General features: G+C 33.0%; 4 protein-coding genes across 9 annotated transcripts; 1 reads left to right on the plus strand and 3 right to left on the minus strand.

Moving 5' to 3' along the window:
- Window positions 1-84: 84 nt before the first annotated feature.
- Window positions 85-4653, minus strand: LOC130666436 (protein phosphatase 1H). Of its 3 annotated transcripts, XM_057467428.1 has the most exons (8): window positions 4493-4653; window positions 4240-4365; window positions 3959-4170; window positions 2651-2917; window positions 2301-2518; window positions 1086-1356; window positions 738-997; window positions 85-645 (listed from the first exon to the last, which is right to left on the minus strand). In XM_057467428.1, exons 3-8 carry the CDS (start codon window positions 4139-4141, stop codon window positions 369-371), a joined length of 1476 nt encoding a protein of 491 aa, XP_057323411.1. In that variant the 5' UTR covers window positions 4142-4170; window positions 4240-4365; window positions 4493-4653; the 3' UTR covers window positions 85-368. The 3 variants fall into 3 exon arrangements, with proteins under 3 accessions (XP_057323411.1, XP_057323412.1, XP_057323410.1); XM_057467429.1 differs by lacking the exon at window positions 4240-4365 and having other exon boundaries at window positions 4493-4634; XM_057467427.1 differs by having other exon boundaries at window positions 86-645; window positions 3959-4365.
- A 1378-nt stretch (window positions 4654-6031) lies between these two features.
- LOC130666434 (dynamin-1-like protein) lies at window positions 6032-9961 on the minus strand. Of its 3 annotated transcripts, none has more exons than XM_057467426.1 (9): window positions 9641-9961; window positions 9357-9472; window positions 8683-9247; window positions 8365-8612; window positions 7767-8297; window positions 7141-7311; window positions 6713-7037; window positions 6420-6631; window positions 6032-6342 (listed from the first exon to the last, which is right to left on the minus strand). In XM_057467426.1, exons 2-9 carry the CDS (start codon window positions 9456-9458, stop codon window positions 6286-6288), a joined length of 2211 nt encoding a protein of 736 aa, XP_057323409.1. In that variant the 5' UTR covers window positions 9459-9472; window positions 9641-9961; the 3' UTR covers window positions 6032-6285. The 3 variants fall into 3 exon arrangements, with proteins under 3 accessions (XP_057323409.1, XP_057323407.1, XP_057323408.1); XM_057467424.1 differs by having other exon boundaries at window positions 7123-7311; window positions 9641-9960; XM_057467425.1 differs by lacking the exon at window positions 9641-9961 and adding an exon at window positions 9583-9602 and having other exon boundaries at window positions 7123-7311.
- A 1393-nt stretch (window positions 9962-11354) lies between these two features.
- On the plus strand, window positions 11355-14748 carry LOC130666402 (myb-like protein AA). The gene is made up of 5 exons (XM_057467360.1): window positions 11355-11695; window positions 11783-12063; window positions 12141-12468; window positions 12538-14368; window positions 14483-14748. The coding sequence occupies exons 1-5, from the start codon at window positions 11692-11694 to the stop codon at window positions 14568-14570; spliced, it is 2532 nt and encodes an 843-aa protein (XP_057323343.1). The 5' UTR covers window positions 11355-11691; the 3' UTR covers window positions 14571-14748.
- Window positions 14416-18242, minus strand: LOC130666403 (probable E3 ubiquitin-protein ligase makorin-1). Of its 2 annotated transcripts, XM_057467363.1 has the most exons (7): window positions 18116-18242; window positions 17663-18028; window positions 17251-17587; window positions 16855-17180; window positions 15692-15848; window positions 15511-15617; window positions 14416-15334 (listed from the first exon to the last, which is right to left on the minus strand). In XM_057467363.1, coding segments are annotated over exons 1-7 (1329 nt in total). In that variant the 5' UTR covers window positions 18151-18242; the 3' UTR covers window positions 14416-15333. The 2 variants fall into 2 exon arrangements, with proteins under 2 accessions (XP_057323346.1, XP_057323345.1); XM_057467362.1 differs by lacking the exon at window positions 14416-15334 and having other exon boundaries at window positions 15355-15617.
- Between the last annotated feature and the right edge of the window lie 259 nt (window positions 18243-18501).

Genomic DNA, 18501 nt, shown 5'->3' on the forward strand with positions numbered 1-18501 from the left:
AATTTGCACAACAGCGATATTACTTTTGCGTAAATTATTTACTTTTCTGTAAAAAAAAAGTACTAAAGTAAGTAAACTGTTTTTTTTTTAATTATTATAAAATAATAATAAATATATTTTCTGGTCTGATAAAATGGAATGTCTAATAAATATGCTTGCGTCAAGTAAAGTAATTGATTTGTGGATTTACTTGTTTACAGAACATGAAAGCCGTCTAATTAAAATTTAAAAAAATTCAGCGGTTGATAAAAAATAAATATGCGATGCGTCTTAGTTCTGAAGAAGTATTAAATACGTATTTGAATAATAAAAAAAGATAATAACTATTATTATTATTTAGTATTATCGTATTATTGTTGTAATGATAATCAATTAGATAGAGTAGGTGATGTAAGCGAAGTATCCGTTGAAAATCGTCGTTCTTGTTGAGCGTTTTTTTTCCACTGCCTGTGCTCGCATAAATACGGATATAGAGGAATAACCATAACACTGATATCATCAACCGACGCCATAGGCCAGTACCTTTCATCAATATCCTCATCTTTTTCGGTTTTATCTTTTTCTTTATCGGGTTTACTTTTCCACATTCTCCCGATTAATCTGCCTCGCGCAGCTTGCACGAGCTCTTGAGCGGCCATAGTCAATCTATAAATAGTAAATTATCATTTTCTTGAGTACATTCATTATTTATTTAAATAACAAAACCTCTACAGTCAATTATGTAAATATACTGTTACCTATATTCCAATGACGGAGTGTCGGGCGCAAGTATTTTTCTAAAAATATTACCAGCGTCTTTGTCAGTCACGACATCCCACAATCCGTCAGTCGCAATAATAATACAGTCCCGCTCAGTTAATTGGTAATCCTCTAATTGAAAGTATTGCACTTCCGGTTGCGATGACAGGAAAGGCTTGATACTGAGTCCAGTATTCGCCGCTTTTAGACCATGGTCACCAAAACCTCTTGTCACTCCGATAGTTCCCATAACTCGGCTCTATTTTTTAAAATAATTTTAAATAACAGTAATTAATTATTTAATTATGGAGATAAATATTTAATTACTAATTAAATAATAAACTTACACGTTTACCGTGTCCTGATACCAGAGGTAATCTTAAATCGGAACCAGTTAAAACTTTGTAAGCCCATCCAGTCATAAATGGCTCTCTGTACAACACCATGGTACCGAGCTCACGTTCTAATGGACGTTTTTTAAATTCTAATGGTGTAAAATGTCCCTTAAGTAATTCGGTGCTCTTTAAAAAACCTAACGCTCTTACACGATTTGATTCTGAGTCTGGTGTATGATCATTTGTCAAAGCACGTTGGTTATCACCGTACACAAGTACTGCCCTATTAATTATATAATTATAAATATAAATATATACAGTCCAAGCATGGTTCGGAAATCAACAGACAATTAACAATTTTCGGATTTTTTTTCAACAAATCAGTGACAAAAAAAAAGATTTGTATCATGAGACACGTGTAGAAGCGAAGCTCCTTTCGCTTGCTACTTAAAACTCTAATTATTGATTAATATACTTTAATTTTCCTCAAAAAATAATAATATTTTATGTCGTTATTCCCAAAACGGGCAGAGTTTTAGACTGTGGATAGAAATTATCACATCAGTGTCAAGAGGACGAAACTGAACGAAACTCTGACTCTCGTCCGCTTAAAAAAAAAGTTTTTCTCCAGAATTTCTTTGAGTTTTTCCTGATAGAATACGTAAAAACTAGCAAAAAATTGTAGTAGTGGTTATTCCCGCAACAGGCAGAGTTATGGACTACTCTAAAAAATTTTAAAAACTACAGGTGCAATTTTTTCAAATATTTTTTTTTTATAATCTATCGTTTTAAAAAAAAATCCAAAAATTATTAGACGTCGGCTAACTTTAGTATCATAGTCCAAGCCCGTGATCAGCAACTTTCCCTATCGCGCCTTTCGTTACGACTTTGAAACTCCCTCACTCCTTCGGTCGCTCAAATTTCATGTCTCGACGCTCGTTATAATCATCACTCACGATACAAGTTTATTATTTAAAATTTATTTTGCACACAATCTATCGCGAGTCATTGCATGATCAATTTTTACGCAGTTTCAATCATTGCTTATAACGGGCGAATTACGACCATTCATGTACGTGACGCACACGTAAAACGTGAGCTAAAATTATGGCAGAGGAAGAGCCTCAATCTCGGATGTTTCCAAGATTTTTTTCACTACAATCCCCGAGCATTGCTTACAGCGAGCTTGGACTGTAAATATATCTAGGTCAGTTAAAATAAAAATACCTCGAATCTCCAGCACCAGCAGCATAAAGTACACCATTTAAAAATAATACAGTAATTGCTGTACATCCGCCACCTCCATTAAGAGCCAGGTACTCAACTAATTGATCCATTTCTCTGTAAGCCATTTCAATAGCACCCACGACAAGTTGTTGTCCAGTTATTGCACTTTCTTCATTTTTATTCATCAATATATTACCTGGTATAGCTTGTAATTTATTCTAATTTTAAAAAAAATAATAATCATTGTTATTGTTATAAATTATAACAAAATATTTATTTCTAATACTCGAGTTACTTTATCAGTTCCATGTAACAGAGATTAATTTATCTAAATCACCTTTGATACTCACAAGAATAATTCTATGAAGATGTAATCTAGCAGTTAATGCCACCTGATAACCGGCGTGTCCATCAAACATTGAAAACATTATATAAGGCAACGTAATATCACTAAAGTCGCTATCAGGTAAAACTAAATCTCCTCTTGTAGCAGCAGCTTGGTCTTCATTCCACATACTTTTACCAGCGTTTATACATTCGGCATAACCAGCACACCAAGGCAGCCGGCTTAAGTCTCTCGGTACTATTATTGGTCTCACTTTATGATCAGCACTCACCTTTAAATAAATAAATTTAATTCCATTAGTATTTAAATAAAGCTGCGAATAACATCAGTGATAGTGAGAGCAGCAGACAGAAAATTATTCTTTTACTAATAGAATATTTAGCGATTGAAAAATTTATTTATTGATAACTATCAGGGTACATTCTTCTGTCAATTCATTGAAAATCAAAAAATTTTACTATAATTCGATCCTTCTTCCTGATCAAATCTGATAAATTTTTGTCTTGTAATAAAAAAAAATTTTTTAAATCCATATTGAAAAAAATATCGAATGTCGGAATTTAAAACTTAAATTTTCTCGGATCCCAGATAGCACACTTGCCTTTGTGACATCTATAAGATACCGATTTTTAGGCTACTTGTTGACTTGTCGATAAGGCATCAATATGTTGACAAGACGATCAAAAATTTATGTCACCGAAAATCGGTCTACTTAAAAGACAACACAAGTGACGACAAAAAGTAAATTACAAATAGTGGTAAAATAAGTCATCTAATCGACTTTTCAATTGACATAAGACAGGAAAAACAACACAAGTCGTTTCTGTCTCCGAAACCAACATTTGCATGTCGTATTCATACCAAAAAAGATGACTGAGAAAAAAAAATTTGTCTTGTCCTTTTAAAAGACATCTTAAAGTTGACTCTGTGCTACTTGGGATAAGAAAAGAGTAGAAATCTCCTGATGACGACAAATTCTCTTGATTCAAAAAAATCTTTACTCGGTTCCCAAAAACGTTTGTCTTCAAAAAATTTTCTTTACTCAAGACAACTTTTTTTTCTGAGGTAAAAATCCTAGTACCCGATCAGGGAACCAGTACCCGATCACTCCACGTACTTATATATCTGCAGTTAGTAAAATTTGGTAAATATAGATATACAAATCTATGAGTGATCGGGTACTGGGTCTCTTACCTTACAAATACTTTTGAATAATTTTCTAAGGTCAATTTTTAAATAAATAAAAAAATAATGGCAATATCTAATGATTGGAAGTAAAGATTTGAATGAAATAAAATAATAAAATAAATACCTGAGTTTCTTCAGTAGTTAAACCTAAAAAACTGGGCCTACTGTAAGGCTTAGCTTCAACCTCAACAACATTTGAATTAACGTAATCTTTGGCAATTTCACTATCGGAATCATGATTGTACTGCAAGCCAAGTTCACTGCCACCAACTGCATTCATCAACGCAGATTTAAATCGATTCAACATTTTTGATTATCCAATTAAACCAACATCCACTTGAAATGTTAATTATCAAACAATAACGATTTATCAAACGTTAAATCGACAATCAAAATAATATTTACAATAACGATTATTATTATTATTTTAAATCCAGCTGTCAAAACCCAAGTTAATTACACAGACGTCTTACTGTCAACGGTTTCAACAAACTCGTGATGCATTATTTACAGACATCAGTTCTCCATGCACTATTTTCATAGAACATATTACAATTATTGTTATTGTTGCTGTTACAACAATTAAGATGGATATTTAGTAACAAAAATTAAAAAAATAAAACAAAAGTCAACACCTCAGTGGGGTTTTAATACTCACATTTACAGTAGCGAGTACATTTGAATTTTGTTATTTAAATGCTCGTGGTAATTGTCAATTAGATTTTTAAATTATATTGACAGACGTGAATTGCTTTGGAGCCTTTGGAGTAACTCATAATTTTTACCCCCACTATTTAATGGGTAAATTATAAATAATTACACGGGACATCCACGCCACTGTCCTCCTGTCAGTGAACTGACCAGTGAAAGCTGTTGTTAAAATAAATTTCTATTAATCCGTTGCTCAATTATAATAGTCGGTATATATATGACCATACCAAGAACCAGTGACACAGGATGACTTTCTTACTTACCGACCGTGAGTCTTGACTTCGAATTCAAAAAGAAAATGTTGAATTCGAAGCCCTGATTAAACAACTGGATTCGATCGAATTAAACAGAATTAAATTTTTAATTCTATTTAATTTAGATAAATTCTGTTAATTATGACAGTAAAGTTAGCAGACATTTTAAATTTAAATAAATTTTTTTAAATAGATAAATCATTTAAAAAATATATTTTCAAAAAAATGCACATGTAGAAAATTTAATAAACTATATGTGCAATTTTTCAAAATATTTTTTTTAATATTTATTTTTTTGTTAGAAAGAATCAAAATGTTGTTAAATGTCTGCTAACTTTATTGTCATCTGTTAATTCGGTACCTAACTTAAGAATGAATTCTGTCTAATTCGGCAGGAAAGCCAGGGGCGTGTTCAGAAATACACTCTGGAGATAAAAAATTACCTTCCCAGGTGTGATTAGTACCTTTGTAATGTTAAATCGCACCTCTGGTTCGACTAGAGGATATTTCTGAACGCAGGAGTTGAATATTTCTCTTCCAGTGTGTTTCTGAACATACCCCAAAATTTGTCCAAATTAAAACGAATTTCTATAATTCTATTCGGTTTAATTCTGATCAATTCGAAAATAATTATCCAATTTCGGTTCTGAATCCGAATCAAACTAAATTAAAACGAATTCGAAATTTTTAAATCAGTTTTATTCTGTTTAATTCAAATTCAAATTTTCAATTCAGTTGAATTCTGTTTTGCAGAATTCGACAGAATATAACAGAATTAAAATTTTTAATTCGGTAAAATTCAGTTGTTTAATCAGGGAGATGTTTGTAAAATTTCTAAGGATTTTTGAATAATTTCTACAGAAACTCTTTAAAAAAAACAGAACTTGTCATTGTCTAAGAAAATCTCTATAGAAATCCGATTGAAAATCTATAAAAATGGGAATCTGTATACTTGGGATCTGAATTATCGAGATCTGGATCATTAATTTACATCTGTGTCATCGAAATCTGTGTAATAGACATTCACTAAAATGTTTAAAGTACTCACACTTACCAGAAATGAGCGCAAGAACAGGACGCATCTACATTTGCACATGTAAAAAAATATTCTTTTTAAAGAAAGCGACCAACAATGCACTCATTTAAATATACAGACACACAAATGTATAGCATTGGGTAGAAGACGGCGTAGCTCACAGTGGGCCTCAAGATTAAGGGAAGTTCCGAGTTAATTGAATTAAACTGTAATTGCATTACATTTATTTTTATTGTGAAATAAAAGTTGATACACTGTGTTGATTGATAAATTAATCGTGTTACTTATTTTCGGCATTAAATAAAATTAATAATAACAATTATAATTATAATTAATAATAATAGTAAATGTAATTTATTTCACACGATTAGATCTAGTCTTTGACACTAGCACAGCAAGTAAGCAGTAACAAAACTGCTCAGCACGTTTTTAAATTTTAAATATCCATTATTACCACATGTGCGTTTCACGAATTTCACTAATTATATTACCTGCTTGTGTCAATGCCTGTAATTCAAGATATTTTATTATAAATATTTGTTTTTACCAACATAAGTATAAAATATAAATATAAATATATGTACCTCGAGCATGTCACTGGTTTCTTTACGTCTAACGGCAATGTGTTCGCTTTCATTTAATAACGTCTCAGCTTGATCCGTTTTGTACAAATGCGTTACTAATTCACTTTGCAAATTGTCTTTTACAAAATTAACAAGAAAATGCATGACTGCTTTTGGCACACTGTCCTGAATAGACTTGCGGACAATGTAAAAGTATGATTTGATGAGTCTCTCTGGATAAATTTAATAAAAATAATTAATTCCTGTGACAACAATTAGTGAGACGAAAAACAAACAACGTCAAATCCCATTACCAATTACGTCACAGTCTCTTTGTTCTCGATCGCTGAGTTTACGATTATTCGTTTGCGTGGGTACTTCAGACAGCAAGTTGACAGCTTTTTGTTGTGGGGAATTTTTTTGATTCCAATCCTCGGCGCTGGCGAGAGCATCACTGCCGTGGACCGACGATGGTGATTTGGCACCGTCCCGATTTCTTACCGGTGAGTTATCAGTTGTGCTCGACGAATCTGTTCTTCCTTGAGGCAGCAAATTACTCAGTAGCCAATGATTTTGCTCTTTGTTACACTGTTCCATTATTCCCGCTAGTTCTTCTTTATTATTTAACATTTTATTGTGCTTAAAATAATGAATTAAATTATTGTAAATTAATTAGTATATAAAAAAAAAAAAATCTTTAAAAATTTAATTTTTTTAAATTTACCACGTCTGTAATTCCTACCGTAGTTATCGAGGCAGTGGTTGCATTTACAACAGTACCATTTTTACGACTATGTTTCATATTATCTATGTCTGTACTTTTTAGTAATGAAGAAACTAACGCAGCATCTTTGTGAAAATCTGGATGCTTTGTATTTATGTATGCCAATTCGATGGCTACAAGATTTTTCACCTAAACAAATTTAAAAAACATTTAATTATCCATCCTGATAGCCAAGTTAACAGCAGGCTGGCGACAACCTACTGCAGCAACTCGTTGTCAAGTTGGCCACAAAAATTGACAGCAACTTTCTGAGAAAGTTGATGGCAAAGTTGACGGAAAGTTGCCTTCGATTCTCTTAGAAAATTTTCGACAGGTTACGGCAGTAGATTGTCGTCAACTTTCTGAGAAAACTGGTAACAACTTGTTGCCAAGTTGGTCGCAACTCATGTAGGGTAAGAGCACCAGTACCCAGCCCCAAACCAGTAGCCAGCCACCTCATGTTAAATTATATCCATATATATTTTTAGCTAATGTTAAAGTATATGGACTGGGTACTGGTGCTCTTACCCTACATCAAGTTCCTGATCAGAAAGCCTGGATATCAGAGTAAGCATGAGTAATAAAGTTACAAAATTTTTGATTACCATCGAATTAGTTGTGGGTAAACGTTTACGTAGCAACTGAGTTACAGTATCAACAATTCGTTCATACAATTTAGGAAACCGTAGCATTTCATGATGGACTTCAGTACCGCAATGTTGAACTATTTCCTGCATTTCTCTGTGCACTAGTTCAACGCACCTCAGTGATGGATCCTCCAGCCGACGTATCTGTCTTTTGACTAACAATTCAAATGAGACTTCAGGTACAAATAACGCCGGTCTTGGTCCCGTGGCATTTCTTATCGCCGTGAGTATATCCATTTTAGTAAGACCACCAAGCGGATGAATACCGTCTAGCGCTTCTTTGAATAAAACATGAAAAACATAACAAATACGTGCGCCACCACACAGCGCTGTTGTCTCAATGTTACGTGCAGTTCCTTCGATCGTTGAACAATAACTGCTGGCGAATTTCATAATTATTCTTAAAAGCGTTTGACTCTTGTCCGACACATCTTCACCGTAGGAATTAAGCAGCGTTTGATATTGCGAAATCATAACGTTGACACGAGTCTACAATAAAATTTTAATAAATACCTTTAATTATATCAAGTTTTATAATAAATCATTTTAATTATACCTTCAAGTCTGGTAAGCAGTCGCGAATATGATGCATGAGTAAGCGATTAAGTGTTTTAGCTAAATACGGAGTACCATTTCTATTGGCTAAAGTTGGATACTTTCTTTGCAGGAACAGTGACTCGTCTTTTAATGCTTCTTCTATTGATTTATTGTTCATGATATCTTGTTGTGATCTATTGACTACTCCTATGATACCAAGTTTGACCGGTATCACACGTCCACAAAGTATGTCTATGGCATCTGTACCTGTTTTTGACAAAATAAATAATAAATATCATCAGTATTATTGTCATATTTAAATAAAAACGATTCTTACCAGCATCCATAAGATCTAGTTTAGTAACGACAGCCAAAGTACGTCTTCCATCGGGGTCAACATCTTTACTGAGCTTCAAACTTTCGCTGGTCGCCATATCAGTATTCGCAGTAACCACTGCCAGGATAATTGAATTTGGATTACATATGTATTTAAGTACCAGTTGCCGTATTTGGGATTCAATATCCTCAGGTTGATCGCCAACTGGCACTTTAGTGATACCAGGCAAATCAATCAGCGTGAGATTAACGACTTTTGGAGAAAATATTTTTAAATTAATAGGCTCTGGGCATATCCCCTTGTTTCCACCGGCCATTCGTTCTGTCTCAGCCTCTATTTCACGACGGACATCATCAAAATTCCGGAATACTCTGTGTCTGTCGTGTAAAAACGTCGCCCATTCTTCGACATCCAGGGTCCCATTTTCGGCATTACGATTTTCTCGGTCGTCTTTAGGCGAGTAAACTAATTGTAGTACCAGCGGTCTTCGAGTTACGATTCCAGTACCACGAGGCAAAAATGAACGACCAACTAGACTTTCGATTACTGATGATTTACCAGAGCTCTATTCATCGGAAACGAAAACAAAGCGGCGTTAAAGTCCGCATGACAACGACGTCCACTGATACCAATAAAAATCATCTCCATTTAAATAGTAAATAAAAAAAACTAACCTGTGTTCCCAATACGACAATTTGTGGCAACTGAATGACATCTGCTCCAATAGTATTAAAGACATCCTGGAGTTTATTTATTACAGGTATCAAAGCCTCCATGTTTATATCAAAATCTACAAGAGATAAATATATTAATTATTTAAATATTATTTTACATACGCAGTACATCAGTGACATCATGTAAACTAAGTACTACTTAAATAATTTAAAATAACGAACTGACACTGTAACAAAATAAAAATAATTAAATATGCAATAGAGAATTATTCTCACGTAATAACCTTTGTACGTTAGCTGGTCGGTTTGTCTTGTCTCGTTTCAACCGCTTCCAGATCCAAATAAAATTTCAGCTTTATTCCAACCACCATCCACCAATCACCCTGCTCCAAGCTCGTCCACCAAAAGTACCCTCCTACCCGCCTTTTAATTTTTTTTTTTTTTTTTTTTTTAAATTTCCTTCTTTTTCTGGCGTTTCTGCTTCACTGAAACTAAGACATCATGCAAATGTAAGCCATGAGTACTTTTTTATTTATTACTTTCTTAACAAAGAACAATTGATTTATACAATTGAAATCTTTGTAACATGTACATACATATATTTATAAATATATGAGTACAACAATAGTGAATAAAAAAAATTATTGACAAGCGCAATAATGATTTACCAAAATAATTGTTTTTTTGTCAGCAGGCATAGATTGAGCTACTGCCTTAATCCACTGGTTCTTTAAAATGATGAGTGTGAAGGTAGCAGACATCAGAAAAATTTAAAATTATTAATTAATAAAAATAAAATTTTGAAAAAACGCGCATTTAAAAAATTTAAAAATTAATAAGTGCATTTTTTATAAATATTATTTTTTTTTTACTCTCTATTTATACGGGTGTGAATGTAGCAGACATTGGACAGATTTAAAATTATTGATTAATAGAATAAATGATTAATAAAATGAAATTTTGAAAAAATTCGCATTTTAAAAATTTAAAAATTAATAAGTGCATTTTTTATAAATATTATTTTTTTTTTACTCTCTATTTATACGGGTGTGAATGTATCAGACATTGGACAAATTTAAAATTATAAATAAATAGAGCAAATAATTAATAAAAAATATTTGCACAAAATGCACTTGTCAATTTTTTAATTTTTTAAATGCGCATTTTTTAAAAATTTTATTTTATTAATTATTTACTCTATTTATTTATAATTTTAAATTTGTCTGGTGTCTGCTACATCCACACTCATGTTAGCCGACGATTAATAATTTTTTGATTATTTTTCGGAAGATAAACTATGAAAAAAAAATATATTTGAAAAAAATGCACTTTTAAATGTTCCAATTTTCTAAAATAGATATTTTTAGTTTTTTTTTTTTTAATAATTAATTTGTTTGAAAAAAATCTAAAAGTTTTTGATTGTCAGTTTCAGGATCATATTTAAAATTATAAATAAACAGAAAATAATTTGAAAAATAATATTTATAAAAAATGCACTTATCAATTTTTAAATTTTTTAAATGCGCATTTTTTCAAAATTTAATTTTATTAATTACTTACTCTATTTATTAATAATTTAAAATCTGTCTGATGTCTGCTACATTCACACTCATTCGATTTAATAGTTTAATTTTTTTATATGTAATTTAAAAAGTATCTTATGTCTGCTACATTTACTCTCATTTTAATAAATACGCATTCAAAAAATTTAAAAATTAATAAGTGCATTTTTCATAAATATTTTTTTTTAATTATTTATAATTTTAAATTCGTCTGACATCTGCTACATTCACACTCATTCAAAATAATGATAATAGTACTGGTAATAATAATAATAGTAATAGTAATTGTAATAGTACGAAAATATATATAAAAAAAAAACTTTTTTCAGAAATACAAGCCGTTGACTGTCACAAACTGTACATATACGTTTTACTCTCACGTACACATTTATACGAGGTCAGTTATATATATAAATATATAAATATATGTATATAGTACTATACTGAGTACTATGTACTGCTCGTACTTACTGGCATTTACGCGTAGGGTATATACAGAAGTTAAATATATGAGTACAACACAATACAACATCTAAAATAATTGGAGTTTAAATAAAATATACAGATATGTACTGTTTCATATATTTGTCAAACCTTGAGGAATGATATTACATAATAATAAATAAAATACTTATTAAAGGTATTACTGGTGTCACGTAATAACAACAAGTATTTATAGTACGATAGTTATTAATACAATGGAAATAATTTTGAAAATATCAATGGAGTCTGGTTTGTTAATTAATTGATTTTAAAATAAAACTGCTACTAATATGGGTACGTATTATTTATTATTTATTTATTTTATTATTTATGAGTGTGAGTATTAAAAGTTTACTGATAAATGAGTAATTTTTGTTGCAGTGATGGCTGAGAGTGAACGGAAATCGCGGCTAGAGTCAAATACAACATCAACGAGCCGACTGCAATGGCTTCGTCAACGTCGCGAGGCACTGGAAGAAAAGTTGTTACGAAAAAACAATGAATTGAAAAATTTGTGTATAGACGAAGCTGAACTGACGGGTATTTTGCCACCAGAAATACCACTTGACCCTGGAGAAAGTCCTCCACTTTTTCGCAGACGAGTTGGGACTTCGTTCGCGTATCCCCAAAATCTTATCAATAAACTCAAGAGCAGCGAAGCTGTAAGTTTTTTAAATATATGAGTATGAGTAATTATCAGTGCTGATGTAATGATGTAATTTACTATTTATTTAAACAGGAAGAGTCATCGTTGGAGTTGGAACGTCAAGTACAAACTAGTATTGCTAAGGCCGCATTTGCTATCTTCAATGATTCATCAGAGGGGAAAGCGGTTCGCAGAAAGCATCGGCTGGTTTATCAGCAGAGTCAGAGACGTCTCAAAGAGTTGGAGACACGATTGAATTTTATCCGTCAAGGCTATGGACGACTGCCCAGACGACCCAATATTGCAGAGTCAACACCTTGGCAGTCTAATATTTTTTCAGACGACACTGCTCTGCCGTCCAGCTCAGCTTATGCTAAACACAAGTCGAAAAAACCTCGGCCGCCTCTCAATGCAGCTCCAGGTTCAATTATTTTACTTGTATTGAATTTAAGTTCTGTGTAACGAAGTTAAAAATAATATTCTATTGCAGATAAAATATTAAATCCGCAAGCAAATTATGATAAGACAATATCCAAAGTAAATAGTCCCGATGAATCTTCAGTGTGTCATGAGCAGAATCACATTAAAAATAATGATAAGAGTGAATGGATGTCGGCGAATGAAGGATCAGTATTAGGTGGAGGTGGTGGCAGTAGTAAGAGCTCGAGAAGTGATGGAATTTCTTACGAATTTAATGACAATTCTGATATTTATATCCTGGGAAACCAGCAGCATCGTGCGTCAACTTATTCTCATGACGCTGATGACGGGAGTTTGCATCATAAACATCCTCAAATACCCGATCGGACTTATCGGATCATTTCTAATAAAGATGACAATACTCAGCCGAATATTTGGCCGCGCGAACAAAAAAGACAGTGTGAAATTCCCCACCACAATCGACAGCAGCTAGCAAATACTTACAAACAGCCATCACCTAGATATCATCATTACTATCATCAGAGTCAATTGTCACCAAGTATCAGTGAAATTTTACCCTCATCACAGTCAGTTGGCGCAAACATTGAAACGACTGGTAAATTTGAACCGACAACAAATCAATATCGTTCTCGGTTACCGTACTATCCATCAGATCCATTCGTTCATGTTTCGTCGAACCTAAATGACAATTTTGACGAAATACCACCTTCACTCCATGAACGTAATTCGATTCAAGATAAAATGTACAAACGAAACAATCATCAGAGTATGCCGCCGATATCACGTCGTCAAGAATTTGGAAATTCAACTGACAACTGGGTCATCAATGGCGACGAAATACTGTGGCCATGTCCAGACTATCAGCAGCAGCAGCAACATCAACTTCAGCACGACAGATTTGGCAGCATCGACCGTCGGAAATACGCAGCAAATAATATTCACAATTATCAAACAAATTCAAATACTCCAGATCCTCTGATGGCAACACTTGGGCCAACTTCCGGTGGAATAAAACCGACTCAGCAAAAATATATGAAACAAAATAATATAGGTACATTTACGGATAATCAAAATAATCAATCTAAATATATAAATAGCAAACAGTCACAAGTACCGCGACCTGAACGACTCAATTTATCGCAGTCAACGCGTACGTTACTGCGTACGCAATCACTTGGTAGTGTAGAGACCTGGCATCCAGAAGATACCAAATGTATAACTCCAGTCGTTGAAACAACAGCAGCTATAACATTGCCATCGCCGACGGCCGGATCCGTCTATCGTGGTCACGGTATAGTTGAAAACAGTCCAGAGACTCGTACCTCATACCGCGATAACGAAAAGGAATGGTACGAAACTTCAATAGACTTGGATTACTCGAAACCTCCCGCGACGCTGTCGCAGACCCTAAAGAACCTTGAGATTCCCGCGGAATCAAACACCCGTTTGTCCAGCAACAAATCAATAAACGGCGACGTTACTGTGGCATTCGAACCGTCGAACTTCGCGTCGCCAGACAACAAACTGACCGCCGACGGTCGGACGATTATTCACGCCGGGAAGTATCAGCCGTACAAAGAAGTTACGAAGCCATTTGAAATGTCCGATTTCTATAAATACTCGACCAAGTTCAGAAAAAAAATGGAACCCGGCCCAAGTCCTGGGACAAACGTCCACCCGAAAAATCTAAATAACAATAATAGTAGTAGCAATAATAATATCAATAATATCGACAATAATATTGATATTACTATTGATAACAATAATATGACATTCCATACTCGTCAGCGAATTTCTACTCCTCACGTGCCTACCGTGCAATCGAGAATTTGTAATCCAGCTCAAGCAATTTTACCCTGTCAGTCACACATTGCCCGAAGGTATTTTTATTATTTTATTTATGTTGTTTTATTATTTACAAAAAATACTTTATTTAATTTATTTTTATTTATTTTATCATTTTTTTCATTTGGGTTTTATAATTATTCAAACAGAGGCAATGAGAGTGACAATAAAGACTGCAACAACGGCAACATACAACCATCTCAACAACCGTCATCAAAAGACTCTACTGTTGTATAGTCATTTATACATTGCACATTGCATATATATAGACGTTAAATTATACATATATTATTTCTTTTGATTATAATTTTTATCGAGTGATTAACAGCCCCAGTGGTGATGAACAAAATTTTTTTATACGAAAGTACCGATTACTTTTCTAAAATAATTATAAATATATTATTTAATTAAATGATTTAATTTTTTTTACTATTGCTATCACTTGTTACGCATAATAAAATATATAAGATTTTTTTTACGTAATAAAAAATATGCTAAGAAATAACAAGATTTTTTTTAGTAGGATATTTTAATTTATATTTTTTTCTTCTAATCAATCATTTAAAAACTAATTTTAACAGATACAAAATATAACATTATGAAAAAAAAAGTGTTTTAGTGTAAAAATAAACAATGATAATGAGTGAGCAGAAGAAAATTCAAATCACATTAATAAGTATTTAGTATTTTGCCTATGACTTATTAATTATATGCCAACATTGAGATGTCATTTAAATTCAAAAGTGATAATCAATAATAATAACAATGTTTTCACTATTAAACTATTGTACATTACACTCGTAATTAACGCACTTTAGCAATAACACATTTATTGTTTTATTTTTATTATTTTTTTTTACCCGATAACCTTTATATTTTTTTTTACTATCATATTATCTATTATATCTTTTTTGTAAAGCCAAAAAAGTATAATATTTATCTAAATATAATTGTAAAACACTTATAAAGCCGATTAATGCATTGTAACTTGTCTTGGAAATCTATATGAAAAAGAAAAAGAAATTTTTGTTTTATATACATCACAAAACTTAAATTTTTTAAGTATTTTTTATGTCTAATATTTTTAATAATTATTATTAATTTGCGTGGAAATCAAAAATTGGTGTTTCATTTTTTTTTAAATTATTAAATCACAAAAGGACGAAAAGATTTTTACCAGACGGAATCTTCGGAATCTGAGTATACGACGACAACCTCGTCATGATCATCCATATAGATCCAGCGATTGTCTCTTTCTTCGAGAAAATTCCATAGTATTAATTGCTAAAATAAATCATTTAATTATTTAATAAATATATTAATAAGGTAAAATAATAATAATAATAAAGTTTTTTTACCTGAAGTAAATCAATTTCACCGCTAGAATGAGAAGCTTGACGTGCTGGTGGACCGACGTCTGTTTTAGTTCCGTCAGGTAAGGCATGAAGATAAAAGCATTTGTTGCCGAAGGGACATTTTCCTTGGCCCTTGTTGAAGTACTTGCAATCTTTCTGGCTGTTAAATTAAATGTAGAGACAATAAATAAAACATTTAATTGACAAGGGGGGAGGGCAAAACTGACATAAGAAGCCGAAAATTTTAACAAAACTGACTGGAACATTTTTTTCAACTTCCCGCTGTGAAAACTGAAAATTTTATAAAATAGGGAAGTTATTGATCTCATTATAATTTTCGAAAATTGAGTTTTCATAAGATCTCGACGCCTGAGGTCCTAGGAAGTTATTCTGACTACATTCGGACCTCGTTATAAGACCATTAGTTTATCTATCAAACTTTCGCGATACCTGGTTTATAAAAAAGGCAGAATGATAGTCTTATAACGAGGTCCGACTGTATTTCCGAATGAACGTCTGTGTGTGTGTGCGTAGATCGCTGTCTAAGACATTCTACAGAAAATCTAGACTCATGGCTCAAAATTTAGAACTGATTTTTAAGTCGATCGGTCCAGTAGTTTACAAGTTATACAAAAAAAAAAATGATCCTGAAGTTAGCAGACAATTGAAATTTTCTGATTTTTTTTCAACAAATTAATTACAAAAAAATAAAAATATGCACATGTAGAAAATTTCAAAAACTACAGGTGCATTTTTTTCAAATTTGTTTTTTTTAATTTACCGCCTAAAAATAAATTCAAAAATTATTAGACGTCGGCTGACTTCAATATCATAAAAAAAATTTTGTTTCAGGTTTTTGTTGCTTGAAGAGTTCAAAAGTTTACCAGTAGTAACATTTTCAAGTTCTCTAAGTTAAAAAACAGCGGGAAGTTTCGGGGTTGGCTACAAGGTCAACCGTTTCCCAGACTTTTCTTTATAATTAAATGTTTTGACAATCAATCAATACAATGATAATTATAAATATGACTATATCTGATTACACAAAAGGACATTGAAAATCCATAGAGACTAGAGTTGGATTGACTGTCATAAGTTTTCCAAACAAGTGGATTATCCGAAAAGTATATTTATTAAATATAAAATATTCAAAAAAAATTAATGATTACCTCAGTGCTCCTTTATACTCGACGATAAGTTTTTCTTTTTCTTCCTTAGTGTCGACCCAGTATATGCTGGGACAAACAAAGTCCGAGGAAATACGACATTCTGGACACGAGCGTATAATTTTGTTATCAAATTGTTTAGCCTGACGCCATTTTCTAATGCAACTCAAACAAAAACAGTGATTGCAGTTTGGTAATATACCAAATCTTCTCTGTTCACGGGAAGTCTTTTCCATAATAACCTCGAAGCAAACTCCACAGGCTTTACTACGGCTCCGTTGAACAGCAAACGACAGTTCCATGTCAGCCTCATGTTGTTTTATGCAGGCCTTTAGTGATTTAAATAATTAAGCAATAAAATTAAGCGACTAAAAATGGGGATAAAAAATTTAAACTTACGCTGGTATGCTGCTGTCGCCGTTCTTTATTGAACGGATGAAGAGCAGCACTACCACAAAGCTCGCAAATATCTCCATGTAAATAAGGACACTCAAGTTTTTTGCAAACTCCACTTGATTCTGCGTAAGGACAGAGAGGTTCTGATGCAGGATTCAATGTCTGGCCCGAATTGTTTACTGCTCTAGCATACGATTCTGGTTTATTGGCTTTAATTGACAACATATCGATGTCATTATCACTGTCATCGTCATTCAAAGCACAATTAATGGCTGCCAATGTGGTCGGTACGAATTCTGGTGCTTTGACCCATTCGTTTGGCTCATAATTGTTCTTATTTCTGTCATAAAAAAAACCTCGAAATCAAACCTTGACACCAATAAATTTAAGTTTACAATTTTAAAAAATTACTCACGATTTATCTGAAGTGACAGCTGGAGGAAAAGACGTCGATGATGAGTGAGCAGTGTCAGTAAGTGACGATGCTACGACAGAAGAACCAGAGTTTTGTCCAGAATCTAATTCTTGATCATCACTGCGATTTCCAGAGGACATTCCGGGATTACTGGTGGAGGTGGTGTGGATATAACGACAGCGATTGCCAAACTTACAGGTTCCCCATTTGTAAAAACGACAGGGAACTGATGAGGTTCCCTGTTCGCTGGTGTTATTGTCCGAGTCATCTGCATCAGTCATTTCATCCTGCTCAGCTCCAGACTGCTGATTTGAATGTCGATACCGGCAGTTATCGCCCTCTCGACACAGGCCATTTTTATAATAACTAGAACACAGAGGTTTAGATTTTTTTATATTGTTATTAAATATAAATGTCATATTAATTTGAATATTTATTATGAGTTTTTCTCACCGGCAAACAATGCTTCTCGTCCAGTCGTCGGCCATTTGCTGCTAAAAAGTATATAAACATGTGTGTCAAGCAGTGATGCCAGAACGTGGGATTTTTCTACCCTTTCCATGCGACTTACGCGAGCAGCACACAATGAAAGCTATCCGTGTCCGTGTGTTCGGGATGGCGAGGCGAGCCGAGCGTAGCCGAATTCGGCTGCCTGAAAGGGGGAAAATGTACTCCCGCCATGCGGCACACTGGAGTACACATACATATGCAACTCGTGTCCGTGTGTAACCGCGTCCAAGCATAGGGGAAAGCCGAGAATAGCCGAAGCGTCTCCCAAAGCGCGCTAAAATAATGGCGGCTTATGAAACGGCTTTATTACATAGATAATTTTTTCTCTC

The sequence above is a fragment of the Microplitis mediator genome, chromosome 4, assembly GCF_029852145.1.
Source record: "Microplitis mediator isolate UGA2020A chromosome 4, iyMicMedi2.1, whole genome shotgun sequence".
Taxonomy (NCBI): domain Eukaryota; kingdom Metazoa; phylum Arthropoda; class Insecta; order Hymenoptera; family Braconidae; genus Microplitis; species Microplitis mediator.

Coding starts and splice junctions, on each gene's coding strand:
- LOC130666402 (XM_057467360.1), top strand. Junction 12,469..12,537: donor GCCTCTCAATGCAGCTCCAG/GTTCAATTATTT, acceptor ATTCTATTGCAG/ATAAAATATTAAATCCGCAA. Junction 14,369..14,482: donor CAGTCACACATTGCCCGAAG/GTATTTTTATTA, acceptor TTATTCAAACAG/AGGCAATGAGAGTGACAATA.
- LOC130666436 (XM_057467428.1), bottom strand. CDS start 4,141: ATGTTGAATCGATTTAAATCTGCGTTGATGAATGCAGTTGGTGGCAGT. Junction 2,918..3,958: donor TAACTACTGAAGAAACTCAG/GTATTTATTTTA, acceptor ATTTATTTAAAG/GTGAGTGCTGATCATAAAGT. Junction 1,357..2,300: donor GCTGGTGCTGGAGATTCGAG/GTATTTTTATTT, acceptor TATAATTAATAG/GGCAGTACTTGTGTACGGTG.
- LOC130666434 (XM_057467424.1), bottom strand. CDS start 9,458: ATGGAGGCTTTGATACCTGTAATAAATAAACTCCAGGATGTCTTTAAT. Junction 8,298..8,364: donor ACTGCTTACCAGACTTGAAG/GTATAATTAAAA, acceptor ATTTTATTGTAG/ACTCGTGTCAACGTTATGAT. Junction 6,343..6,419: donor AAACCAGTGACATGCTCGAG/GTACATATATTT, acceptor CTTGAATTACAG/GCATTGACACAAGCAGGTAA.
- LOC130666403 (XM_057467362.1), bottom strand. CDS start 18,150: ATGGCCGACGACTGGACGAGAAGCATTGTTTGCCG. Junction 18,029..18,115: donor ACGAGAAGCATTGTTTGCCG/GTGAGAAAAACT, acceptor TCTGTGTTCTAG/TTATTATAAAAATGGCCTGT. Junction 17,181..17,250: donor GGCGACAGCAGCATACCAGC/GTAAGTTTAAAT, acceptor AAATCACTAAAG/GCCTGCATAAAACAACATGA.